Source organism: Vitis riparia, chromosome 14 (assembly GCF_004353265.1).
Source record: "Vitis riparia cultivar Riparia Gloire de Montpellier isolate 1030 chromosome 14, EGFV_Vit.rip_1.0, whole genome shotgun sequence".
Classification (NCBI taxonomy): domain Eukaryota; kingdom Viridiplantae; phylum Streptophyta; class Magnoliopsida; order Vitales; family Vitaceae; genus Vitis; species Vitis riparia.
In genome coordinates this window covers 4,576,130-4,604,046 of record NC_048444.1, presented here as the reverse complement: position 1 = coordinate 4,604,046, position 27,917 = coordinate 4,576,130, and the positions used below count along the sequence as shown (strand labels likewise).

General features: G+C 39.6%; 4 protein-coding genes across 7 annotated transcripts; 1 reads left to right on the top strand and 3 right to left on the bottom strand.

Moving 5' to 3' along the window:
* The first annotated feature begins 389 nt into the window (after positions 1–389).
* Positions 390–2,214, top strand: LOC117930395 (cytochrome P450 94B3-like). The gene has a single exon (XM_034851035.1). The coding sequence runs from the start codon at positions 530–532 to the stop codon at positions 2,078–2,080; it is 1,551 nt and encodes a 516-aa protein (XP_034706926.1). The 5' UTR covers positions 390–529; the 3' UTR covers positions 2,081–2,214.
* Positions 2,215–3,371: 1,157 nt separating this feature from the next.
* LOC117930394 (ATPase family AAA domain-containing protein FIGL1) lies at positions 3,372–16,788 on the bottom strand. Its single transcript, XM_034851034.1, has 13 exons — positions 16,458–16,788; positions 15,591–15,729; positions 15,080–15,454; positions 14,023–14,261; positions 13,318–13,445; positions 13,104–13,222; positions 12,921–13,013; positions 5,394–5,495; positions 4,965–5,067; positions 4,314–4,397; positions 4,129–4,224; positions 3,919–4,046; positions 3,372–3,820 (listed from the first exon to the last, which is right to left on the bottom strand). Exons 1-13 carry the CDS (start codon positions 16,754–16,756, stop codon positions 3,719–3,721), a joined length of 2,007 nt encoding a protein of 668 aa, XP_034706925.1. The 5' UTR covers positions 16,757–16,788; the 3' UTR covers positions 3,372–3,718.
* Positions 16,789–18,013: 1,225 nt separating this feature from the next.
* On the bottom strand, positions 18,014–21,147 carry LOC117930844 (SWI/SNF complex component SNF12 homolog). Of its 2 annotated transcripts, XM_034851599.1 has the most exons (3): positions 21,039–21,143; positions 19,081–20,771; positions 18,014–18,507 (listed from the first exon to the last, which is right to left on the bottom strand). In XM_034851599.1, the coding sequence occupies exons 2-3, from the start codon at positions 20,652–20,654 to the stop codon at positions 18,435–18,437; spliced, it is 1,647 nt and encodes a 548-aa protein (XP_034707490.1). In that variant the 5' UTR covers positions 20,655–20,771; positions 21,039–21,143; the 3' UTR covers positions 18,014–18,434. The 2 variants fall into 2 exon arrangements, with proteins under 2 accessions (XP_034707490.1, XP_034707489.1); XM_034851598.1 differs by having other exon boundaries at positions 19,081–21,147.
* Positions 21,148–24,227: 3,080 nt separating this feature from the next.
* On the bottom strand, positions 24,228–27,088 carry LOC117930986 (F-box/kelch-repeat protein At3g27150). 3 transcript variants are annotated; one of them, XM_034851820.1, is made up of 3 exons: positions 26,738–27,088; positions 26,359–26,428; positions 24,228–25,893 (listed from the first exon to the last, which is right to left on the bottom strand). In XM_034851820.1, exon 3 carries the CDS (start codon positions 25,855–25,857, stop codon positions 24,544–24,546), a length of 1,314 nt encoding a protein of 437 aa, XP_034707711.1. In that variant the 5' UTR covers positions 25,858–25,893; positions 26,359–26,428; positions 26,738–27,088; the 3' UTR covers positions 24,228–24,543. The 3 variants fall into 3 exon arrangements, with proteins under 3 accessions (XP_034707711.1, XP_034707712.1, XP_034707713.1); XM_034851821.1 differs by lacking the exon at positions 26,359–26,428; XM_034851822.1 differs by lacking the exons at positions 26,359–26,428; positions 26,738–27,088 and adding an exon at positions 26,219–26,352.
* Between the last annotated feature and the right edge of the window lie 829 nt (positions 27,089–27,917).

The following is a 27,917-nucleotide window of genomic DNA, read 5'->3' as shown; positions in this document are numbered from 1 at the left end:
CTTGATGTCTTTTATTAATATATTCTATTTTTATTTTTTAAAAGATAATATACATTAATTTTTATATAGTTTCTAAGGTAAACACATGGTAGAATGGTAATAAATTTTTCTTAAAGAATCTGATTCATGACGTGCTAGTGGTTTGTTTCTCGATCACATATTTGAACATGAATCAACCAATTGCAACCTAAAAGTGCATGTTGTTGACTGGTATTCAAACCTAAAAGTACAATTAGCTTTTTGAAAATGAATTAGATTTGAGACTTGTAGCGTAATTTTTTGGTTAAATCTAAGAATTTCATAAATACGTCAAATTTTAGTGTTTTATGAACATTATGAGGAGCTTTTTAAGTTGATTTTAAATAGAGGCACCAAGTATGATAATTGATAAGCATCTTTAAACCAAGTAAAAAATACAGAATAGGTAAGGCTACGCCGATGTGATTATATAAATAGGGGAAGAAAGAAGAAGGTGGGTGTGAGTAGTGAAACCGATCGAGGAGGACATAATCTAGGTCAGTCAGCATCCATGTCCATGTCCATGTTTTTGTATACGGTGGCACAATCACTTGCTATGATGTCGCTCCTCCTCTTCTATCTCCTCCTCCTCCTCCTCCTCTTATGCCGTGAGGCAGCTGGGAGGTACTCTCGCAATGGCCCCCCCACGTACCCCATCATCGGATGCTTGCTTTCCTTCTACAGCAATCGCCGCCGTCTGTTAGACTGGTACACTGATCTTATTGCTCACTCCCCCACCCGCACCATCGTGGTGCACCGCTTTGGTGCACGCCGCACCATCGTCACCGCCAACCCCGAAAACGTGGAGTACATGCTCAAGACTAATTTCAACAACTTCCCCAAGGGCAAGCCCTTCACCCAAATTCTCGGTGACTTTTTGGGCTGTGGCATTTTCAACGTCGATGGCAAGCTCTGGCGCACCCAGCGCAAGCTCGCCAGCCACGAGTTCGGTGCCAAGTCCTGGCGCCAGTTTGCGGTGAGTTCGCTGCAGGAGGAAGTGGAGCAGCGGTTATTGCCTCTGCTGGAGTCGTTGGCGGAGGACGCCCACAAGACAGTGGACTTGCAGGAGCTGTTGCGGCGACTCGCTTTCAATATGGTTTGTAAGGTTTCGCTGGGGATGGATCCGTTTTCCTTGGATCCTTCTTTGCCGGCGTTGCCTCTGGCGAGAGCTTTCGACACGGCGTCGGAGATATGCGCCGGAAGGGCAGCGGCCCCGGTGTTTGCGGTATGGAAGATCAAGAGAGCGCTGAGAGTGGGATCCGAACGGAGACTGAGAAAGGCCATTGAAGAAGTTCATGCATGCGTTGACGACATAATTCGCAAAAAGAAGAAGATGATGGAGAAGAAAGGAAGTGATGATGATAACGGCAATGAAGATCTCCTGACTCGATTGATATCGGCCGGACACGGGCATGAGGTGATAAGAGACACCGTCATCAGCTTCATCATGGCCGGACGAGACACGACTTCGGCGGCCATGACGTGGCTCTTCTGGCTGCTTTCCCGCCATCAGGACATAGAAGAAGAGCTGGTAAAGGAGCTGTGGGCGACTACAGACAAGGAAAAATGTTTAGATTATGATTCTCTGAATGAGATGAAGCTCTTGAAAGCCTGTCTCTGCGAGTCCATGAGGCTATATCCGCCTGTGGCCTGGGACTCCAAGCACGCCCTCACCCATGATATCTTGCCGGACGGCACGCCCGTCCGGGCTGGAGATAGAGTCACTTATTTCCCCTACGGCATGGGGAGAATGGAAGCATTGTGGGGAAAGGACCGATTTGAGTTCAAACCGGACCGCTGGTTTCTTGAACCGGACAAGGAGAGAGGGGAACTGAGGAGGGTTTGTCCCTACAGATTCCCGATTTTTCAGGCCGGTCCGAGGGTATGTCTTGGGAAGGAGGTGGCCTTCCTTCAGATGAAGTACGTGGTGGGATCGATACTTAGACAGTTCGAGATCAGACCGGTTGGTTTGGATGAACCGGTGTTTGTGCCACTCCTGACGGCTCACATGGCTGGTGGGCTCAACGTTTCGGTCCGAAGGAGACAGACGCTTGTTAGATAGACTTGAAAAACTGATTAAATTAACGAGTCAATGGTTGTTATTTTTATTTCTTGGACTATATGTAACATGCCATCGTGCTCGTGCCTTACTTGTAATATAACAATGGGAAAGTGATTATGGAAAATGCTTGCGTATATGAATCATATAACCATGCTCCATACATACTCTTAAAAAAAAATTGTCAAGACCTAATTTTTCTCTGAATGATTGGTCAAATAAAAGATTAATCATACACAGGTTATAAATATTCTTCAAGTTGCAGGAAAAAAAAATAGAAAAAAAGAAACAAAGGCTTTTGTGATACACAATATAGGAATCGTAGCAAGTACTCCTGAGTGGGGCAGACCCTAGACCAATCATTTTTCAAAACGTGCCATTATGTAATCATTTTTGGCCTTTAATTAATCCGATCATCCAATCATCGCATCATAAACAATCTGATCATCATACTCTTTAACAAAGAACAAATTTGTGCTAACTAGGACACGAGCACATGCTTGTTTGGAAAGAAAATTTCACATGTAGAGTAATATTTTTTTAATTAGAAGAAAAGACGAGCATGAATTCAATAATGTTCCAGGGTCAGCATTCGGCAGTTACATTTGTTTATTCCATTAATTATGATAAATTTTTATCAAGATAGCGACATTCAATTTAAATAATGTTGATTGATATAATTCTTTTTCCCTTAGACGGACACTTTTTAACTTACTCCATGGAAAAAAAAAGTGGTTAAGAATCAGGAATACCAACTACCAAAAATAAACTCCTAGAGTCCACTGTCATTTGCACACGAGGACGGAAAAAAATTAGATGAAAACAGATTTTAAGGCATAAATAATCCCTGAGATTAAGGACGAGGAAACCAAAAGTGGAAGTTCTACTATGACAATCTTTCTTTATAAAAGAGAAGCAAAGGGCGGAAAAACAAGTGGTGGCCCATGATCATTATCAATGATATGGTAATGAAGCACGACAATGAGCACAAGGCACCTCATGAGGCTTGTCCCATGAATTCATTCTTAAAAACATGACGATTCATACTCCAAAAGACAACACAAGGCGACATGGAAAGGTTTATTTTTGCAATAAATACAGTAGTAATCGAAGGTTTTTAGAGGATGCTTTTGTCCTTCATCTGAAAGAAAACTCGGTGTCCTCCCCCATGCATATGCCCCTCTTGATTAGAGAGAATAAGGACAAGGAAGAGGCAGTTGAATCCGACAATTTGTCTAACATGGATAAAGATCTAATGAAATATGCAGAATTTAAATATTTGGAAATCATCGTAAATGGAAAAATTTTGGAACCTAATAAATTGTTTTTCTTAGCAATCAAATGGGGCCAATCACGGACTGGAAGATGCTCAAACAAATAAAATTTTTGTTGGTTTGCTAAACATATCATGCGGTTGTTCATGCTAAAGGTGTGACACTAGGGGAAAAACTTCTGCCAGACTACAGTATAATCCAACAGGACGGTACCTTAATCAAATTTTTGCAAACCTAAGTGTGAATGATAATTGTTATTCCAGAGGTTATGCTTCTGAAAACTTCATGGACTGGCTGAAGTTACCAAAGGCTGCTTACAAGCTCTAGTATTCCTCTATCTTCAAACTACATTAAACAAGCTTGACCCCTAGAGTGACAAACTTCCAAATTGTTTGTTCCATTCATCATATGTACCAAGTTCATTCAAAGAAACAGAGGGCCTCACCTCTTGCAAAGCACTTTCAAAGTCCTACACATAAAAAAAAAAACAGAAGAAGCTCAATTTATTAAGTTAAAATGACCAAACTTGCATGAATGAGCAGTTTATGTATGACTCTGTATTATTACCTGAAGAGTTACTGGCTTCATATCCTCCTTTTTCAGCTTTGTGATTTCTATGCCCTGCCTCAGAGCTTCTCTCAGTGGGCCCATAGATGCATCCTTCACCAAGTTCTTCATATCTGATCCTGAATACCCTGAATAATAATAAGAATAATAAGCGAGGAAACTTCCATGGAAGCCAAAAGGGTGTAGCTCTGAACTGTTTGGAGCAGATACCTTCAGTTAACTTGCATATGGTATCAATATCCTCCTTTGAAAGCTTAAATAATCCATCCTTCTCTAAGAGGTTTCGTATGATCCATGCTCTTGCCTCTTTATCCCCAAAACCAGTGGTTAGCCAATAATTTCTAAATTTTTTAAAAATGGTCTAAGATTAGAAAAGGGGAGGGTGTAAATTGCACCTGAAGAAGGGAGGGGAATATAGAGTCGCTTGGTAAGTCGCCTCCTTGCTGCTTCATCAAGTTCCTGGGGTCTATTAGTTGCTCCTGGATAATGCACCAATTTGTAAAATAAATGCACAACTGCAACATGGGTTATATTTGGAAGAGCAGAGTGATATCAAATGTCAAGTGACACACCAAATCAATGTAGAAATTTCCAATGATCAGTACAATTTTGACTAGGATAGAAATTGATGCCAAATGCAAAGTTGCAATCATTTATAGCATATATTTACACTAAACTACAGGTTTCAATTCCACTCATCCAGAACATATGCTGGGATATATACTATCTAATTGAACTCAAAAGTTACAAATATAAAGACATTGGTTGGTTAGAATTTTAAAAGTACTTCTTAAACAAAAATTACTTTATCATTTCAAAGACAGAAAAAGTATTTCCCAAGTTCTAACCAAATAGTAATCACATTAAATATAATGTAATTACAACATTTTGAGGCCAATTTTGTAAAGAAAATAAGCAGCCAATTAAATAGAAATATTAATATTTAACACTTGGGGCTCCCAGTCATCAATCACTGAGTCAAAACCTTCACTACAACAGCATCACAGATTTAAAGTTAAACAAGTGAACAGACATCCAAAAATTACCTATAAGCAGAATTTGCTCACTCCCACTGTCAAAGCCTTCCATTTCAATGAGAAACTGAGTTTTGAGCCGTCTACTTGATTCATGCTCACCTTCTGACTTGCGCTGCAACCATCTAGAATTTCTCAGCAAAACATTTCATAAGAAAAACTTATTGATTAGTTTCTAAGGAAACCGGAAAAGTGGTCATTTAAAAAATTAAGTAGACTCATCTAATGGTGTACTGGCATAACTGCACACTGGATCCTATGTAAACCACTTTCCCAAGGATCAAACACAGATTTCTGATTGGAAAAGCAACCAATCAATGTCAATCATCTGCTTGACAGGGTTCCCCAACCTTTAACAGTGGACTACGGTGCAGCCAGTAGGCTGCATATGCACCATCTTTTCAGGTTCCTAGTCCATTTATAAAGCAAAACTTGGCTTACCTGAGACAGAAGTGAATCTATTTCATCAACAAATATTACAGCAGGCTGGCGGCAACTGGCAACTCCAAAAAGAGCCCTCACTAGCTTTTCACCCTCACCAATCTACAGTAACCAGATGACATGTTAAACATCTGGACCAAATGAAGTATTATAGGCAAAATGGAGTATCCACAATTTGATCATATAATGCACTACATTCCTACACATCAAATCTGTACTAATGATAAACAAGCAAGTGGGGCCAATAATAAGGAGAAAAAAAAGCTCTCATACATAAAGATTATGAAAAGCATAGAAGAATCCTGAAGATATTTTGTTCCTTTCCAATTCAGGTGTAATGATCACAAATTTTGTCCAAGAAATTGAGAGCCTGTTTGATAAGGTTTTTGAAAACAATTTTTTCAACCTCTTTTCCATGAAGATAGTGTGGACTTATATATAATGCAAAAGTTTCCAGCTTATTATCTGTATTTCCAATTGTTTTTCAAATCACTCTTTAAAAAAAAACATTTAAAAGCACCTGAATTTTGTTCTAAAGATATTGTCCTATTTTTTAACAAATTCTCAAAAACTGTTTTTAATCCAAACTTTGTCAAACATGTTTTAATTTTTTTTTTTTTTTGATAGATAAACAAGAATTGTATAACAAGAGGCAAAAAAGTCACAAAGCATACAGGGAGTATACAAGACAGCTAAGACCTCACAAACAAGAAGAAAAAAAGCCAAAAAACCTCACCAGCCCTTAATTGGAAGCTAACCACTCCAAGAAGCCTATAAGGGAGAGCGACTCCTCTCCAATATACAATCTAGCCTAACTCCATAAATTACAAACAAAAGAATTTTTGAGTTTCTGAAGTGCTAACACCCCCCCCCTAAAGGCTAGTCTATTCCTCTCCTTCTAAACTGTCCAAAAAATATACAACGGGATGGACTTCCATATCTTTTTTCTTTTTTTCCCCACAAAAGGGCCCCTCCAACTAATTAAGACCTCCTTTACAGTTTCTGAAAAGACCCACTGAACACCAAACAAAACAAGGACGATATCCCACAGAACTCTGACCACTATACAGTGTATAAGAATATGATTTACAGTTTCTTCTTCACAACCACACAAAAAGCAACAATTAAGGAGCTGCCACCCTATTTTTTAGAGCTTGTCTAGAGTAAGCACCTTCCCCCACGTAGCCTCCCAAGCGAAAAACGCAATTTTGGTTGGAACTCTATCCACCCAAATGCAATTTTTCAGGAAGGCGGTGACAATGGGGTTGACCAATGAGTTGTATGCTTCCTTGACTCTAAACTGCCTGTTTCTTCCTCCCTTCCAAGAGACGGAGTCTTCTTCCAAGGTAAGCCTGCGACCCCTCAATACATGGAGCAAGTTACCTACCATATCCAATTCCCAGTCATTAAAATCCCTAAGAAATCTTAGATTCCAGCCTCCTTGACTGAAATTCTGGTCTCACATCTCCTCCACCATAGCGTTCCTATGTACAACCATAGCAAAAAGATGAGGGAAGCTTTGGGACAGGGTTGTACATCCGCACCAATGATCAGTCCAAAATCTGATTTTGGTGCCATTTCCAATTGTGAACACCATATTATCCCAGCACCAATCAGTTTCCTTCAAGATCTCCTTCCAAACCCCTACTCCAAACGCCCCAATAGCCTTCTTTATCCTCCAAACAAGACCCTCTTGCCCATATTTCGCCAAAATCACCCGCTTCTAGAGATTTTCCTTATCACAAGCAAATCTCCATATCCATTTGCCAAGCAAGGCTTTGTTCAAAAGGGCTAGCTTCCTTAAGCCTAGCCCACCATTTTTCTTATCCGCACAAACCACCTCCCAATTAACTAAGTGGACTTTCCTTTCCAAAATTTTCCCTCCCCAAAGGAAGTCTCTTTGCAATTTTTCTAACCTCCTTGCAACAATCTTGGGCAATCAGAAAAGAGACATTTGATAAATGGGCATACTAGCCATCGTACTCTTCATGAGAGTGATTCTCCCGCCTTTGAAAATATACTGGCGTTTCTAAAGCACAAGTCACTTCCTCAACTCTCTCTTCCACCCCATCCCACATAGAAAGAGCCTTGTTAGGAGCCCCTAAGGGCAGTTCCAAATAATGAGACGACAAAGAACCCACCCAGCACCCTAGCTCCACAGCCATCACATTAACCTCTTCCACCTCACCAACTGGGATGATTTCACTCTTAGCCAAATAAATCCTTAAACCTGACACGACTTCAAACCAAAATAAGATCCAGCTCAAATGAGTTAAGTGCTCTTTCTTTGCCTCACAGAAAACAACTGTATCATCAACAAAAAAAAAAATGGGAGATATTCAAAGCCGGCCTTCCCCGGATACTGCACCCTGAAAGGAAACCCCCTTCAACAACCCTCCTAATAAAAGCACTCAACACTTCCATTCCCATGACAAAGAGGTAGGAAGATAGAGGGTCTCCTTGGCGCAGCCCCTTAGTACTTGGGAAAAAACCTGCTGGCACCCCATTAACCAAGACTGAGAACTTAGCTGTAAAGATACAACTCCACATCCAACCCAACCACTTTGACCCAAACCCCATTTTTTGCATAACCTTCAACAAAAACTGTCAGTTAATGCTGTTACAAGCTTTCTCGATATCCAATTTGCATATGAGCCCTTTCTCTTTACTTTTCTGCCATGAATCAATCACCTTATTTGCAATTAAGGAAACATCTAAAATATGTCTACCCATTACAAAGGCATTCTGATCAGGGGAGACCACTTTTCCTATCACTTTCTTGAGCCTATTAGCTAGCACCTTGGCCAACAATTTTTACAGCCTCCCCAATAGACTAATGGGTCTAAAGTCCTCGAGGTCCTCAGCCCCACCTTTCTTAGGTAACAAAACCAGAAACGTGTTGTTGAGGCTCTTGAGAAATGAGCTTTGCTCATAGAATTCCTTAAACATTTCCAAGACCTCCTCTTTTACGAAGTCCCAACAGCTTTGCCAAAAAGCCACAGTGAAGTCATCCGGGCCTGGGGCTTTGTCTCCATTCATATCCATTAATTCAGAGTGGACCTCTACCTCAGAAAAAAAGAATCTCCAGATTCTCCGCTTCTTGCTTGCTGATTTGCTCTAACTGCAGCCTCCCAATATCCGTCTTCCAATCCGAATCGTCTGAAAGCAGCTATTGGTAGGCGTTAACTACCCCTTCCCTCACTTCTTGCTCCTCTGACAACCACACCCCATTTAATTTAATTCTGTCCAGGGAGTTATTTCTACAATGGGCATTTGCCATACGATGGAAAAAGCCTGTATTTATGTCCCCTTCCCTTAACCATAACTCCCTTGAGAGCCGTCTCCAATGGATTTCTTCCAATGATACTCACTTTATATAGCTTTCCTTAGCTTCCTTTTTTAATTATGTTTCCTCCTCTAACAGATTTATCCCGCTTTCCACCAAGTCTCAGAATTCTACTTGTTGGAGAGCTGAAGCTTTATTGCATTCCAGCCTCCGAAACACATCCTTATTCCAAACTTTTAATTTTTGTTTGAGCTCCTTCATCTTTGCAGCCAATCTAAAGCTAGCACTGCCTCTAACCACAATCCCCTGTCACCAACTTCGAATAAGATTTTTAAAGCCCTCAACTTTAAGCCACATGTTTTCGAACCTGAAGGGAAAGGGTCCTCTTCTAAGACCACCACCCTCTAGCAAAACAGGGAAATGATCAAATAAAGGCCGAGACAACCTTCTCTGGATGACACCTCTAAACTGATCAAGCCAACTGGGAGTCGCCAGAAATCTGTCCAGTCTAGCCCAGGACTGATTATTAAGACCCCCACTCTAAGTAAACGACCCCCCTAGCAATGGGAGATCAACAAGCCCTAACTCATCGATAATCTGAGCAAATCTCCTCATCGCTGATGTTGTTCTTTCTTGTCTACTCCTTTCCCTTTGGAAGAGGATGATATTAAAGTCGTCCCCTAAGCACCAGGGTTTTTCCCAAATTCCTCTAATCGCCTCAATCTCTTCCCACAAGCATTCCCTTTCTTCTTTGGTGAATGGACCATAGACTCCCGTGACCACCCAGACAACACCATCTTCCACATTCCTAAATCTACAGGAGATTGAAAATTAGCCCTCCTCCCAATCCAAAATTTCCAAAGACCTTTTGTCCCAACATATCAATATACCTCCTACAGAACCAGAAGCATCCAAAGCCCTCCAATCTAAGAATCTCCCTGATCCTAAGCTTCTTGCCACACCCTCAGTCATTGGTTGAATTTTTGTCTCCTGGATACACAACAAATCCACCTTCTGATTTCTTATGAAGGCCTTTATTATTTTCCTTTTGGAGCTATCATTTGCTCTCTACACATTCCAGCTCAATGATTTGAGCTTCATTAGACTTCCACAAGCTGACACCCTCTGCCCTGTAAAGGGCATTTCTGCTTACTTCACCCCTCAGTTAATTGAGCACTCTAGCCTCTTTAGCTCCCTTTCAAATTTTGACTTCTCCAATAATCCTTTGTTATGAATCCTCTCCCGTCTTTTTCTAATTTTGACCAAGAAATTCAAATTTTCATTTTCCAATCCCTCTATCGAAAATCCCAAAAAATGGCTAAATTTGGCCAGACTACTTTCCTCCCATCTAATCTCCTTCTCACCCCTAACTTCTTGAGACTCGGACAAAGCTGAGCCCCACTCCAATCCCCTAACCTTATTATCGTCACTGTAAACCTCTACCATATCCCAGCAGCCATTGCCATCCTCTGCAAACCCATCTGCAGTTATTATATGCAGCGGGTTCTCTTCCTGCTTATCTTCCCTTAAAGCCCCAGAATGATCGTAATACTCCCCCTCCGAAGTCTGACCAAAAGAAAGAGAAATAGGAAGAGAAGACCTCGAGTCCCTTTTTCCCCACGTATTCAGAATAGATCCATACCTCGATGCTTCTCCAACTACTGCTCGGTCTGTCGTTGATTGATGGACTTCCAATTGCTGTTTCCTCATGACTTTCGTCTCCCAGAGTTTGAAAAACTCTGCCTCTATGTTGCTCCCGTTACTAATTCATGGCAGGCCAAGGGGTAGGCCTTCACCGAAAGGCTTCTGTCAAATGACTAGATCTAGGATGGACCTGGGCTGACCCCTTCCAAGCCAGTTAGCCCAACAGGTGATGGGCTCTCCACATTAGTAGCCCACCACTTAGCCTTGGACGACGACGGCCTAGCCACTGGCCCAGCTTCATCAACCACGACATCTTTTAATTATAATCCTATTGGTGAACCTTGCACAGGAAGCCTACCAGCCCGCTTCGAACCTTTTGAGCCCACAGAAAGGCCTGACGAGGAAGGCCCAATCGCCAATGGATCAAGAGAAGGTCGGGCCATCGACCCATCTTAGACCCTATTTGCGATCACTTCACGGCCCGACCCACTCACCTGCCCACCCGTCCCATCTGCTGGCTGATACAGCGCCTCGAGCCGCGTGTTTTCCATCTTTTCCACCACGCACGGGCCGGCGCATGCAGTGTCATCACCCCTAACCTCTTCTCTTGTTCGACCAGTCATTTCACAACTGTCCACCGAGGCCTTCCTCAGAGACGACCTGATCTCCCACCAGAGAGAAAGAGAATAACAAACCTCCTCAACCTCGATTTCCAGCGCACTCGGCAAAACTTCTTCGTTCGTCTTAACCAAAATCCGGGCCCACTGAAGCTCCTCCATTCTCTCCGTCTGTGGGTCAATTGCTAGAAAGTCGCCACACTCTTCCCCCACTCTTCTCAAAATGATCGGGTCCCACAACAAGATTGGTAGCCCTACAATTTTTACCCAAGCTTCATTTCTTATCTCACCCTCTTCCAAACAACCGGTCATAGGGCTCCATCGCTCCAAACCCAACTGAAACCCTCCCACCAATCTCTTCCCAAAGGTAAGGACACGTTTGGCTTCGCCCACAAATTCAAACTCCAACAAAACCCTACCCTTTTCCAACCTTGCCAACCCTAACTTCCCTTTTAGCCCCCAAGAAGTTGCCATTAACCACCCCAATTTCTCCAACTCCTCTTCTCTTGTTGAACCGGGGTCCCAGCTTCCAACAAGACAGTGTTCCAATTTGCTCAAGTTACTGCTAATTTCCTCCCCTCTTACCTTCATTCTGACCGTATTTCTGTCTCTACTCCTCAGCCTCTTCACCACTTCCGCATACGACTTTTCCATACAAGGTTTCACCATGGCTCTCTCTTCTTGCTTATTATCCTTTCTGTCGATATTTACTCCCATATTACGTAGCATCTCCGCCATAGAGACCCATCCCCCCCTTTCTCCTTTGCCTTTCGGGATGAAGATATTATACCTCTTCATCTCCAGGTCAACAACCCCTAACCGAATAAAACACCCCGCTCTGTTCACATCTTGCACCAGGAAGTAAGATCTCCCATTTTCCTTCTTTCTCGTCCTTAATGCACTGGTTCAAACTTTCCAAGAAGAGCCCTAAACTCACCGGTCCCAACCAGACCCAGGATGAAACCCCTCTCTCTCTCCACAATAGTAACTTGGGGTTTGCCCTTTCTCTCCTCTACTTCAACCTCGAACACCTTCGACTCCACTCCGAATCTACTCCCCTTCCGTCTTCTCCGATTCTCCGCTCTATAAAACATCATTCACCTCATCCAAGCATTTAGTTTTAAATTGATTGCAACATTTGTTGTTGCTTGGTCATTTCACACATTAAGCTCTCAAGTGCCGAACATGGAAACGATGTCAAACATGTTTTTAAAATTGGAAACTGTTTTTTGCTCTAAAGAACAAAAAATTGTTTTCAAAAATAGTTTCCACATGAGCTCTGAGACTTTGTGTTTATCTTTCTATCATTGATAAGCAGTGTAAAAAACATCCGTAATACCCGTTCAATAAGTAGATCCCTAGTGGTTGTGAGGGTTGCCCAAAATCATTGAAACAACTGGCAGCACTTTTTTATTTTATTTTTGATAATCGAGGAACCTAGCATGACCAAGCCCTTAGGACTCTCCATGGGACCCAAACCTTGGGGTGCCAACCACTCCGCAACAACTAGTACTGGGTAAATTCAAGGTATCATCAGTGACAAGATTCAAAACTAGGACCATATGCCACTTATTGGGACCACGCTTCCCAGTATTCACTCTGACCAACTAGGTTACCTTGGCAGGTCTGGCCGCGCTTTAAAACTATAAAATGTGGGCATAGACAGTTTTCGGGTGTCACAGTGAGACAGTGATACCTATGCCCTGAACTAACCTGATTCATTTAAAGGAGGACTCTTTTGGGAAAAGGTGGAAAGGAAATCAGGAGTTCAGCAGTCAATAAAAAGGTTCAAACATCAAATTGGTGAATTCCAGAAGCAAACAATTTAAATTACAGGAATATGTCTCTATCAAAGTATAGTTATTGCATTTTATCAGGTTTAAGAAACCCTGCTGCACTTTGAAGCAACAACAATCACCAGACAATTTTCCAAAAGATGAGTCCATGAGAAAACCATCACAAAAGTCGAAATATACATACCCACTTGCTTGTCAATGAACTGGCAGATATGTAGAAAAATGTTGCCTTAGCCTCTCCAGCTATAGCTTTCCCAATCATTGTTTTACCTGTTCCCTAAAACATGAGAAAAAAAAATATAAAAATAAAAAACTAGATAAATTATGAATCAGTGATGTTTTATCAACCATATAAAAGAGTACTTACTGGTGGACCAAAAAGAAGAAGACCTCTTCCTGGAGAACGGCAGCCTTTAAATATGTCAGGACGTAATAAAGGCCATATAACCATCTCAGTTACGCATTTTTTAGCATGCTCCAGACCAGCTACAACATTGTAGGTGATGCGCATAAGTTAGAACAAACTTAAATAAATTGCCACAATTTGAAAATCAAAGGGAGCTTGGAGTATCTTAAATTACCAATATCATCCCACCGAACATTGGGATCCCTATCCATTATCTCATTACTGACATGTTCAATAAGACGAGGTTCCAAATTCCTTAATTTCTCAGGAAGTTCACCATCAGGCCCATATAACATTTCCAAGCTAAAATCAAAATATAAAATGCATTAAAACATGAAGTTATACCTATCACTTCACCATCATACATCTAACTCAAAGGTAGAGAGAGAGAGAGAGAAGATGCATAAGAAAAAGGAAAGAAAGTTGAATGTATATGAGCATTAGAAAACTACTGATATGGTATCAAACATTAACTGTGCCAAACAAGCTGGTAGGACTTGATTGCACAATCCTCACAATGTTGTGGAGCAAGCCTAACAGTTGATATAAAACCACTGCTTTAAGGTCATTTACCCAAGGCCAATCTCATGAAGGAGGGTCCCAGGAGAAGTCAGCTATGGTCCTAACTTTCATTTTTGCATGGAATGGTCATTCTCAAGAGTCAAACCTGCACATTCAAATATGAGAGCTGATAGTTCTACCATTGCACCAGAGAGTGGCTCCTATGAGCCACAGGTTTTCTATAAACTTTTTCCAGCAAAAATATCGTTAGAGGTTTAAAGCTCCTTTTGGATGCCACTTACTGAAAGCTGTTAAAAGAAAGCACAGGTAAATTTAAACCACATTTCTAATATCGTAAGAACAAATTCATAGAACTAACCATCTCTTTGTTGAGTCATCTAAAGCATCATCGGCCTTTCCTGCAATTTGTGAGGTCATATTACCAGCATTGCCCCCATTGGATCTGATAGGAGGAACAAAATTACCACGGATGCCACGGCGTGGAAAACCATATGATTTTGCACCATAACCCCTACTGGTGAAATTGTTATCACTTTGAGGTGAAACAGAAGCACTAGGTGACCCTGCTGAACCTCGTCTTTGCCTTGCATCCATTTCCTATGACACGGAAGATACAAGGACATTGACATTGCTACAAAAACGACAAGATCAAAACAATAACAGTACTACCAAGAAGTATCAGATAATATCTAGCAACTGCCAACCTGAGATATTTCCAGATCATGGTTATTTACTTAGAAATCAAAACCGATGCTCCTATCCTTTTCCTTTAACACATTTCTTTGCGATGATGGAACAGATACAATTTATAGAAACACTCTGAGTAACCTAGGTTGAATGATTTGATATACCATTCCTGCCCTTTGGGGAAAACAAATATCAATTTTAGAAGTTGTTAATCAAGCTTACTACATATTCAGAGACATCAAGAAAATTCCCACATTGCATGCACTAACTTGGAAGGGACAAGTTTCACCACGTTCATTGCAGGCTCAAGCTATAACAAGAGTTGGGCAGTCTAATGGTCTGTTTTCAAGTTTATCTTGGCATCTAACTAACTATTGTGCTGCAACCAGAATACCTTTTTAAAGCAAAAACAGAATGGAGCCATCACTGCTGATTTTTTATGTCCCCAAAACTAGATAATGCTTGAAATTCAATTGTTAGTATTCAAGCTTGTCATAATCTATTCCCAGCAACATTTAGTGATGGCTGTCCTAGCAAGTATGCTAGAGGTAGGGTTTTGTAATGGTTACTTATATGCATGTTTAGGGCATTAAAAAAAGTCAATTGATAAAGAAAGAAGAAAAAAATTATCCCTCAGGTGTTGATGATGCTGACAGATAAAAATAAATAAATAAATAAAATAAAATAAAAAAACAGAGAAAAACTATTGCAAGAAGTAAAATGGATACCAGTTTTGCTCTGGCAGTTACAAAACCTTTACCAAAACCATCGTTTTGGGTTTCTTCATTGCTTGATGGCGACTTCGCAATATCATTCCTGGGGCTACTAATTTCCATGTGGGCACGTTTTGTCCCCAAACCATTTCCATGGGCTCTTTCTTCCTCTTCAACTTTTAAAAATGCAGAGGCACCTTGACCTTTAGGATGGCTGTGATATGAGTGAGCCTTTTCTACAATAACACAGTCCTCAGAGCTGCTACTCTTTGAGTGCATAGAACTCTTGTATGAACTCTTGTCATTTCCATACAAGGATATCAACTTTGATTGTGTCAGAACTTTGGATGCCTTGAAACTCAATTGGTCCTGCCTGCCTAATTGATCCACCTGAGACAAAGCCAAAAAAATACTGGTTAAATTTCACCCAATCTTGTGTCATAATATACAGGTGCAATGTTTGATGAAGAGATCAGAACAAAGGTTTTAAATCTGGAAGGTAAAAGCTTGCTATTTAACTACACACCAATTCGTTTGCAGCTCCTCCCTTTGATTGCTGAAGAAGAGCACGGAAATACTTTGACTGCTTAATCTTCTCAATGTCAATATCACCTCTCATGCCAAAAACACGACCTGGAACTCTTCCTGCCTGTTCAAATGCTTGGCTGAAGGCATATAAAGCAGAAACCATCACCATCTTAAATCATAGATTTTCAGAATGTGGTCACAGTCCTACATTTGGTAAACACCGTAAACTTACCTCAAGAAATTTATCAATGCCTTTTTATTGAGATGCTGAGAAAACTTATGAAAAGGAACAGAATAAAATATACCAAAATTCTGAACCATGTACTAAATGTTGCTTTTGTCTCCATTGAATGAAATCTGACCTCAAGTGAGCCAAATAATTGTATTAAACTCAATTGAGTGGAATCTTAGGTTTCTCTCATCCCAAACATTGAAAGAACTTAAGGTTCAGAATTTTAAAATTCGTTTTCCTACCTTTCTCAGAAATCAAACATACTATCATCCTTTAAGTCCTACAGTTATTTCTAGGTTTCCCATGAAGTTCTGCAAGGCCTGAAAAAGGCAAAGAAGAGGTACAGGAAAATAAGAAAAATTTGAGCTTTTTTTTTTTTCCCAAAGTGAACAAGTACTGAACAATTTTCATCATATTTCATTGTCGTTTCTGTTTTTCATGACAAACTAACAATCAGAATTTGAGACTTCCTATTTTTAATACTTTCTCTCGCACTATTTGAAATCAAACGGTGTTAACTTGAACACCAATTTTACAAATTAAACACGTCCTTAGAGTTTCCAAAGATTTTCCAAGAAAATACACATTCCACAATACAGAGAGAGAAAGAGAGAGAGAGGGGAAGAGAGAGACCGATCAGAATCAGGAATGAGTGATCGGCGAGCTTGATGGATTTTCGAGTAAACTTGGGAGCGAATGGGACGAATGAAGGCTTCATCGACGTCGGAGTGAGAATGAGAATCAAGGAAGCCGATGAGACTGAGGCCAAGGACTTGAGCCGACGAGAAATCACCTTCGTGGAGAGCGAGATCGGATCCGAAGAGAAGAGAGTGGAGCCTCTTCAGATTCTGATCCACCTGTTTTCTCCAGCATACATCTCCTTCCATCTTCGCTCTCCCATTCCCGCACCACGCCTTCTCTTTTCCCGCCATTTCCTGTTCTCCTTTTCTCCCCTTCTCTGCCTTATCCGGGGTGGGGTAAGAATTAAGATATCGGGGTCAAATTTTAAATTACCATATTTACCCTTTTGTTTTTGTCTTAATCACTCATTAGCCACCTGTCCCAATTTTGTTCTTCCGTCGCTTTAGCTCCTCGCATCTCAGAAAGAAATAAAATTCAAAATAATTTCTCTAGTTCAGTTCTGATAATGAAATATAAAAAAATTCATTATTAATTTAATAGAAATAAAAGGGATATAGACCAATTTGTATATATTGCCCATTTCTTTTCTTTATTTCTCATATGCTTCACAGGATCTTATAGAATGTTTTTGTTGTTTTCTGGTTTAGTGGGATTGGATTAGCTTATGGTCATTCGCAATCGCAAGTAAGAAAAGTTGGGGCCCAAACCTTAGGGTGCTAACTGTGTCCACCACAATTAACACTAGGTAATCTAGGGCATTTAACTAGCCACAGAAATGGAACCTGAGACTATAAATCTCTACCAAAAGTCCCAACAAAACTAAATTACCTATTTGCTTTTTCAATATCCAAAGAAGGAAGTCTGAGATTCAAAGTGAACAGATAGTTCTAGACTTGTAGTTAAGGAAATAGGAAAGATGGAAGCTAGATGTTTTAAGGAAAATACATCATTTTACAAGCAAATGCAGCAACTCAATTTTGTTAAAAGCTTCTGTTACCAACAAACAGTGACTCATTCTCCCCCTTCCACGCACACTCAGTCAAAAATATAAAGGAAATACCCAACATGAAATACCATACAATTCATAACTGACTACACAATGTTCACCAAGTAGCTTGCTGCTTGCGCTCTCCTTAACACGAGTGTTTGAAAATGAAATGATGCAGCCATCCGTCCCACTGCAAATATGCCTGAAAATCTAGATCAGTCATTAGATTCCATTGATGCCCTATCGGACACAGCCCTGATTGGATGCGACAGGTCTGATTCCTGGTAAAGGGCATCTATGATTCCTTGGAATCATGAAGCCTCATAAAGCTACAAATCTGGGAGCTCAGATACTATGACATTGTAAAAGGGTTCTCCAATAATGGCAGGGAGTAATACTTTTATTCCTGTAAATATATGTTTTCTGATTCTCTGATCTTCTCCCCCTTTTTTTCTTCAAGCAAAATTGACAATTCTTTACAGCACCCAGGTTATCCTTTTGGGTAAATTAGCCTAAAATCTGAAAGCAGAAAATGTGCAAAGAAGTAAATTAAGTCCACTTTGCCACTCTCTTTGTTTAGATACAATTAAGTAGGAAATCAAGATGATTTCCAAAGGGATGTCTTTCATTAGAAGACATTTCTACATTCATAATGTTTCAACCTCCATGATATAAGTTGATAGAAAAGGAAACTTCAAACAGAGAAAGAATCTATCATTTATAAATTAAACATTCTGCACGAAGACAGCATCATACCACTACAATGTTCACTCCTTAATCATGCTCATCATTTTCATTCTAAATAGTTTACAGAGCAAATTTTCTTATATGAGCACCCAACATTCCTTTCCATCAACAGCATAAAAGATCAGATAAAATCTGTGCAACTCCCAAAATGACGTCAAAATGATCCATAGATATGAAGTCAGAAGAAGAAATGACAAACTACTGGCCTATCAGCAGCTCAACAATTAACCTTTTCATGTACTCCCAGGAGCGTCACTTCCAGCAACTGGCTTGCGATTCAGATAACGAATGACAGCATCTTCAACCCTATTAGATTCATTAAAATAAAAATAATTAGGGAATAGTATCACCTCAGGTACGATAAAATATATCTCAACTTCAAAATACACCTCACATGTCAAATCTCTTAGAAGCTAAAATATGGGAAGGTGTAGCTTAAATCTAGAACAACATTGACTAAATAGGAAGCATATGATACAACATTATAATATAATGGGCCGAGTTTTGGTAATTTTACAACTCAAGTGATGGCAATAGAGTACTATTATTCTGAGGAGAGCACAATTGAATCTTCCCAAATGGTTCTTCTTCATCCCATCCAATCCCAACCACCCACATGGAAAATATATCCAATAACGGTAAGATCTGGGATGAGAGTATAAAACATTTTTATCTTTTTTTTTTTTTGGAATCAAAGATGGAACCTCCTATATACCCACTCTAATCCACTGCCCATATTTTTATAGTAAGTCTTAATGTTGTTTGTCAGCAAATCAGTCACAGTCGGTACATACTTGCTGGAAAGTGTATGAAAAAAAAAACAAAGAAAGAAAGAAAGAAAGAAATAAAATAACCGCAGCAAATAGTAGATGAGATTACCATGGCTGGTTGAAGAAGTCCGATCGCCGCTCCTTTTCAGCATTGCGACTAGCTTCCCCAGCCACTAGCTTCAGATCTTTGCTTTGAGATTCAATCAAAGTGTTAATAAATTCCACAGGAGATTGACTAAACCCAAGAAAGAATGCCCGCCTCCGACGGTGTTCATGTATCTTTCTTATAGCAGAACAAATTGCTTCATCACATGCATCGATCTCTTTGTTTTTCTCCGTGTTAGCCAATAAAGCAGACAATTCCTTCTGTATTGGAAAGGGGACATCGACCAACACATCATAGCACGCGTTTCCAGCTGGACAATTCCCCGAAAGCTTGATCTTATGTTCCAAATGTATAGGTTGCGGAGGAGACAAATGCTGTGATATCTTCTGTGATACCATGGTGAATTTCATCTTGTCTTCCCCAAACACTTTCTGAAGAGGCGGATCACAATTGAAAAATGAAGGGTCATTGGGGTTCTGCAATTTTCTAGCCTTCACATAATGCCAGATTGCAGCTATAATTCTTGGGCGTGTATCAACCTCAATACCAAGAACTTCCATCAAAGCTGAAGAAAGCTTAAACTTCTCAGGCACATAATTCATTTCTAACCGTATATTCACAGTAAATTCTTTATCCCCCTTTCTCTTTACCTCAAAGCCCTCATGAGGTGCTGGGGATCGAGCATTCTCCCATATAATAATAGGGTTATCAGGATATAGTCTCTGGTCTAGGGAAATGGTGACTCTCTTGAAGAAAGACGAGAATTTTGGGTATGAGACATTTGCTTTGTGGAGCATTGCAGCCTGGTCAGGATCTACCCCTTCTTCCAAGATCCTCCCAATTATCTTGAGGGTCCAGGTAGGTGGCTCTGCATTTGGCTTCTTGGGAATTGTGCGAATCTGATTAGCAAAAGTGTTGAAAATATAAATTCTAAGAGTTTTTTGAACACAAGGAGGGTTTTTAAGTGCCTCTTGAATGTCAATTTTCTTCCTAGCTAGAGCAGCATCAACTCGACTCTCAAACTCAAGGAGTTGTGTGTACAAAGCAGACTCTGGCAGAATTGCTGCCACTCTATCTTGTAATTGCTTCTCTGGAAGCTTCTGCTTCTTTCTGCGGGCAGCAGGTGTAAGTTCCATGACTTTCAAAGGAGAGATAGTATTAGCACCTAAAAGGCCAGGAGGGCGTACTGGAGGCTTCTGCAAAGCCCGTTTCATGTTTGAATTGCCGGGTGCTCCTATGGAGGGCGAAGATCCACCCATATTCCCAATCCCAATGCCTTGGGACTGATTAAGGGTCATTCCTTGAGCCTGTAACTGAGCTTGGAACTGGGCGTGGGCAGCCTGCGCTTGAGCTTGGGCATGAGCTTGTGCTTTAGAATGTGCCTGGGCAATGACATGGGCTTGATGAGCCTGGGACAGCTGAAACTGACCCTGAAAGCCACCCCCAATTTGCCCCTGAGCTTGCGGTTGCGAGAACACAGGGTTTGCAGGCATAGCAGGAGAACCCATTCCGGCATTCCCAAAGGGCGACGAAGAAGCCCCAAGGTTCTTGGGTGGATTATTGTTATTCACAGCCATCACAACCCAAAATACTACTGTTTAACAAACAACCGAAAAGGATCCACAGTCCAGAACCAGAAAACCCCTAAGTTTTCATATCAATAGCTTCTGAAGAACCCTTCCAGAATCAAAACCCTAACAAAAAAGGTGAGAACCCTAAAGTTGAGAAAAAGCCCTAACTTTAGAATACTTTGCAGAACAACTTTAGGAGACCCCTATTTCAAATTCAAGACTATAAATTAAAGCCTAAAATCGAAACGGAAGTCGTTTAGTACAAATAAAAGGGAAGTGAAGTAAAATTCAGGATGGAATTCATGACAAGTTCTGCATGGAAGTGACATACAAAGAAAAGGAAAAATGGAGGAACTGGAATTGCAGAAATCACGATAAACGGATTCTTACGCAGTGAGAGCAGCGTGGAATTCTTCACTCGTCGCTTCCCTGCGAAGAGCTGCGGCCGAGACACGACACTTTTTTCTTCTCTCTATTTTCCTGCTCTTTCCTGGTTTTCCTAGTAGGAATTAGGAAATTCCCGAGAAAACTGCCCAACCAGCCCGGCCCATCTTCTACAGCCCATCCCATAATTCTAAATCCACCGGGTCCATACTTACCAAAATTGGAAATTTGGGATGTGGGACCAGCAAAGGAAATAAAAATTTTGTAAAGTTGGCCATGTTTGTATCACGTCTGTAAGACGATCCTATTAAGCCAATTTAATACATGAATTTTGTAACATTTTGAATATTTTTTATTAATTAAAGATATTTTCGGTTGAATTTTCGTTTTTCAATTTATATTTTATAATTAAAATTTAAAAATTATGTTTTGGCGAGTTTTTTGAATTTTATTTTTAAAATTTAATACCAAAGTATTAATTTTATTTTTTTTAATTCTCAAATGTTTTTAACACGAGCTTCTCACATGTGAAGATCGATAAATAGTCAAAATTTGAAATTTAGTTTTTGGTTGAGGTTTTTTTTTTTTATCTTCTTCAGGTGTTGGCTTAGGGTTTGTGACAAGGATGAGATTGTTGTCACCCTTTATGTATGTGGTATCAAAAGATACCGACTAAGATTTTTGCAATTTTCATTGAATTTTTAATTTCAAGATTATAATGAACTATTTTTAGTTTTGTTCACATGTGTCTCTAGACTGTTTTGGAAGAGGTGACATTAGGAGATTTTGTGACTTGGCTTTGATATACTATTAATTGGGTTGGACTATAGTTTAAGAGTTTTTGCTACTTTGGAGATAAGATTTGAATTTGAATTTGAATTTGAATTTATCTAGTTGGATTATGTTAACAATTTTGTTCCATCCATCTTGGTTTAGGTCTTTGCTTACTTTTTTGTACTTTCTCGTGATTTACACTCATTTGAAGGTTCAAAATTGTTATATAATCAAGTTTGGAGATAAGTATGATTGACTTATTTGAGAATAATGACTCAAAAAACATTGTGGACTTGTGAAAATTATAAATAAAATTAATCTGGAAAGAATTTTAAATTAAGAATTTAAAAAAAACATTTCTAAATAATAAAAATAATTTGGAAATGAATTTTAAATTGAGAATTTAAAAAAAATAAAATTTGAATTTAAAATATAGAATCTTTCCAAATCCTTCTAAAATTCTTAAGTTTCTAAATTATTATTTTTGTAAAATATGATTTTTAAATTGATTCCAAGTCCACTAGCTCATTGGAAATGTTCTTAAAAAATGTGGATGCACCTAAACTTTTAAGTCATTACTCTTTATATTTAATTCAAAACTCTTAAATATATTTGACTTTTCATTTGTTGGGTTATCAAACAGCATCCACTTAGGAGTTGAGTCAAGATCCACCGGAGCACATGAGGTGTTGCGGCACAAACATGAATTATAGTATAGGTTAGAGTAAGTATAAAAGTAATATTTGCCAGATAATTTGTGTATTACTTTCTCATATAATTGATTTTTGACTGATGTCTTTAATCTATCATGGTTCAATTGAGTTGAAAAGGTTTAATTTCCTTTAATAAGTTTAATTGGATTAAAAATCTCAACCCTTATCTTTATAATCTTTAAAAATAACCTATTCATCCACTTCGGCTCTTATGCAAAAAATTTTATTTTGCAGAAGCAATGTGAAAGTATTTCTTCAAGGGCATATAATTAAAATATTATGTGCATTATTACTAATCACATAATATGTATTCTTTTGGACATTTAAAATATAATTATTAAAACAAAATGAAAATATTCTTAAAATGAATGAATAAATAAAAGTAAAGTTTTTTATATAAGAGTATTAAAATGGAGGTCGACGTGGTATTTGTTTTATTCCCTTAAATTTAAATAGAACTTAATTTTAACTTGATGCTAAATATAATTTAATAATATTAAGTATTAAGTTGTTTATTTTTTTATTATTTTATTCCTATGAAAAATTAAGTATTAATAGATCAAATTCATTTTGATATTGTGTTTTACTTGTTTTAAATAATTAATTTTAGTATTTGGCAAAAATACGAAACATTTTGATTTTTCTATTCAAATCAAAAACCAAAAGCTCATGGGAGGTTGACTTGCAAATGAATTGAAGTTTGCTTGTCCTTTTGCGAACAAATTGAAGTTAGTTTGTCTTCTTCTCTTTCTTTTTTTTTTTTTACATTTGTAATATGAATTTCGACTCGGTTCTTCCAGGGTTCGACAGACCCTTCTTAATCATTTTGGTGATGGGGGCCTTGAGTTACATCATGACCAAGGTGTTAGACTTTTGGAAGGCAGGGACATGAGTCACGCCCAATTGGAATCCAAGACTAAAGAAAAACTACTACTTCATTGATTGGGAATTGGAGATGCTACATCAGTCTTCGTACCTTTCAAGCTTTGCGTACATTTAATTCAACTTTGTATGCAAAGAAAGGCATATTTTTAGCTAAATCGTATTATAAGCTTTTGTCGCATGAGATTCCCTTATCCTTATCGGTTAAAGAGATTTTGGTTTCTAAGGTTCTGTCCAAACATATTCTTTATGCTTGGGAGAGGCAACTTAAGGCAATTGTGATCATCTCATGAACAGAGCAGAGAAGAAAGCAAAAAAAACTCATCTCTACCTTCTTTCTCAGGAATCCAACTTTCCCAAGCAATGAACTCATCCATGTTGTGACCAAAGCTAGCCAAGGCATCACTTCCCTGTAGGAATCACTGCATTATAGCTAGCTTGCCATCTTGTGGATATGGACTCACTATCCCGTACATGTTTCATATTAGGCTCCAGAGCAGAAGGCATAGACGAATCAGTCATGGGTTTGCCTTTTCAGGCGTTCAAGCTTGTTCCCACTTATGATCCTGCGCCTGTGGCCTTATTGACATGCCCCAATTCTGCAGGGTGTGAATAGGCGATATCAATATACCATCTTCAGAATCATCTAACAGGGACGAAGAAGGTAATCATCATTTTTAAGGACAATGCTTTACATATCAATAAAGAACTTGCTACCAGGGTTTTACACATTCTATGTGATGTTGCTCAGCTTTATCTTTTGATGCCTAAACTAAGCTTCAACTGAAACAAAACAAAAAGCTACCACCTAGAAGGATAAAACAGCTGATCAAATCAAGTTCATCATATATTAAGGATGTGAAACCAAACATAACTGTTATAAAACTTCTGTTCCAGGAAATTTGAATTCATACAGGGAAGGGGGGACATGGTGAAAACTCACCAACATTCCTTAAATCAACCAAATGCCATCACACAAAGTTTGGAGAGTCATGCACAATTTGCAGGATCTCCTCGTGTAATATTGGAATGAAACATCTTCTAATGCCAACTTTCTACTTTCCCAATTTAGTTTTTATTTGGGTAGTCAGAATAATTTATCAAACAACTCTCTACTGCAAGACTTCCTTTAGGAGCTGACCTCAAGCTATCATGATGGAACAATTTAGGATAAAATGACTAAGCCGGTTTCTGCCACTGTCAAGAGGCTTCCACAGCAACTCTTCAGCATCAGGATCGGGGCAGCAAGTGTATATAGTCATGCCATGACCTGCAAAAGAAACTGAGGATGCGCCTATAACTAGCAGCTTGTTGCCTAGAGACTTGAACGCAACACCCCATCCTCTATTAAAATCAGCTCTGACGGGGACTGTTCCCAGCCGCCTCCATGAATTAGTCTTCTTCAAATACACCTTCAGCTCATTCGAAGAAGCTTCTAGAGAGTAGAGATCATTGTTCACAACTGCAACAAGAGGGGGAGATTCAGAAGTTGAAACTGGGGCATCTTTTAACATGTCTGGGATCAAGTCCCATGCTTTTCTATCCTCGTCATATGCTTCTCCACAAGTAAGACCTTCACCCTTTTCGTCTTGCCCACCGATCACATAGAATTTGTTATCCATGTAACAGCCTGAGCAATGCTTCCTCCTCTTGTTCATTCTTGGAAGGGTGTCCCATGATTTATTATCTGGATTATATATTTCAGCAGAATTTAGTACTTCCTTAGTACTCACCATACTGATCCCACCCGCTACACAAGCAAAGGTACCACAGTTGGCAGAAGCAAACATGCATCTTGGGTTGAGCATGGAAGGACCCTTGAACCATTTGTTCATTGCCAGTTCGTACCTCCATATAACAACACCTTCAAACTCCCTGCCTGAAACAATAAGATGGGTCCCCGCGCAGACCGACTCTTTATCCGCTGATGTGAAACATGGATCTGATGGTAAAATTGGTAGCCTCCTACGAGATTCAAATTGCCTATCAAATGCCCACCAACTAGTTTCCCCACTCGCTAACATAAAAACAGACGATTCTTCGACCCCAATCTCTCTCCTAATCTTAAAGAGTTCACCGCTCTTCAAAAGAGTTAAGTACCGCTTGTTCACAAAGCAAAACTTCCAATATTCTGATCTAGGGACCCTAGCTAAGATCAGACCCTCTACTTCATAGCTGAGAGAGGGACCATCAGAGTAATCTGCATCCTGAGTATCTACAGCTGACGAACTACCAACCCTGCACTCGCCGGAAGAGAATCCATTCCGACTCGGGTCCAATCTCCTTACAGTCCCACGAGCCCTAATCTTTTCAGGCGGAGGACTACTGGAACTCGCCCAACAGCCATTACCTGAATCCCCATCAAGCACACCTCTCCTATTTCTAAGATTAGAATCACACATACATAAACTCTTCTCCTCTTCATCCTCTATTTCGTTTTCTTTTCCTCTGGACATGGATCCGACCGCTTTGTAGCCCTCTAAAAATATTCTCTGTAATTTCATCAAATAAAAAACCCAGCAAAAGATCATCAGCATATACAAACCAAAACCTTTGGAAAGAAAAATATAGGCCCAGATGCACAATTGAAACCAAAATGCAATTCTTATTGTTGTTTCGTTCAACATGCAAGCGATCAGTGAATACAAATAAAGACCCTGGCGAGAGGAAGGGGTGCTTGTAAACCAGAAGAAAATTCAGCCAAAAATCAATTTTAAAGTATTGGTTGATCAATATTTAAAACGGTCATATGAACACTTGACGAATAAGGGAACAATTTTCATTCCTTGCAGTATAAAAAAAAGGGTCAATACATACCCAGATAAGAAGTAGATGCGGAAAACAATTTCCATCCCATACACTAATCAAGATTGCAGAAATAAGACCATACGCATCCAAACCCTAGTAAAATCAAATGCCCATAAAATCCCAAGAGGGGGAAAATAGAAACAAAATACCTGGAAGAGAAATTGGGACCCAAAAACTAGACTTCTATCTAATGAAACAGGCGAAGATTCAAGGGATACCCTACAAAAAAAAACCAAACAAATAGATAGATTAATATAGAAACCAAAAAACCAATCGTTACGCCGAAGAATTGATGGAGATTAAGATATGACTAGACATGCATACAGGCCCCCTACACAAGGAAAAGTAAACACCCAGACAAGAAAACGAACTCAAAATCACGATCTTTTCGCCATGGACTAGTAACATCACAAGGAATGAGTCAACATGAGCACAAACCCATCAAAGAAAGCCAAAAAGGGTTAACAAAGACAATCAAAACACACCACATAAACACAGATAATAAGAAAGAAAAAGAAGCAGGCGTACCAGGTAAGGTAAGTGGCTGACTAAGGAAGAAGGCAAATCCTGAAAGGGAGAAATGGGTTCTCAAGAAACACTAGAATCTGGGATGATAAAGGACAGAGAGGATGCAGAGAGAAAAAGGGACAAGGAAGCCATTAAGACGGAGGGAGAGAAGAGAAGAGAAGAGCAGTTTCGATGGTGGTGGTGGAAATGTGAGTGAAAGGGTTCCAGAGAACCCCATTTGCCTGGAATTTATTCTTAATTTACTCTCAAAGCATCCATTAAAAAACGTTGAAATTATGATATACAAATACAAGACCACCACCACCACCAACAACAACAGCAGCAGAAGCATCTTAGAGAGAGAAAGAGGAGAGAGAGAAAAGAAGCGAGGCTGGTGTGTTTCCTGTTTCGTTCTTTCTGTAAATTAATATGGAAATTATGCATTTTTGAATTTTATATTCTATTTATTGTCTCACTTGTCCTTCTCTCCCCCACGCTCTTCTGCTTGCCCGTTCCCCCACGCTCTTCTGCCCCTTTGACCACGTTTCCTTTCTCGTTTTGGTCACTACGAACGCCACCCTTGAGTCGGTGGTTTTTTTTTTATCAAGTAATTTTCTGAATTTAATGAACCATTTTAAAATTTATTTATTTTGTGTGTATAAATTATAATTCCTCTGAATTTTCAACACAGATTTGATTCAATCTTTCATCAAGATCTCGTCCCAGGTTTTCCTTCGGTCCATTTGAGCACACATAAGAACAATTCATTCATTCACAAGAATTTTCCATGTTAGGCAATTTCCACGACCATTCATCTAAATCGGTTGTCCGATGGGAGTCCGGAAAGGGTGCAATCCGATGGTAAAACACTCTTTCTTCCGGACCAAACACGATTTTACGTGTCATATCAGGAGAGAATCGAAGACTTCCACATTCATGCATTCTCTGAAAACGGCTCCTTTCTCATCCCCTCACGCATGCTCAGCCTAAATTCCTCGGCCACAAAATGACACCTTGACAGATAAGCAATGCATTAGTCAAAATAATAAGGCCATTGACAGCTAAATGGGCAGGTGCCCCAAACGCGGCCTTACAGAAGGTGGAAGAGGAGGACTCGGTTTTGTCAATTTGGAACTTTTCTAAGTTGGGAAAATGGCAAAGCCCAGTTACTTGTCGTTTCTTTTTAATTATGCTTTCCTTA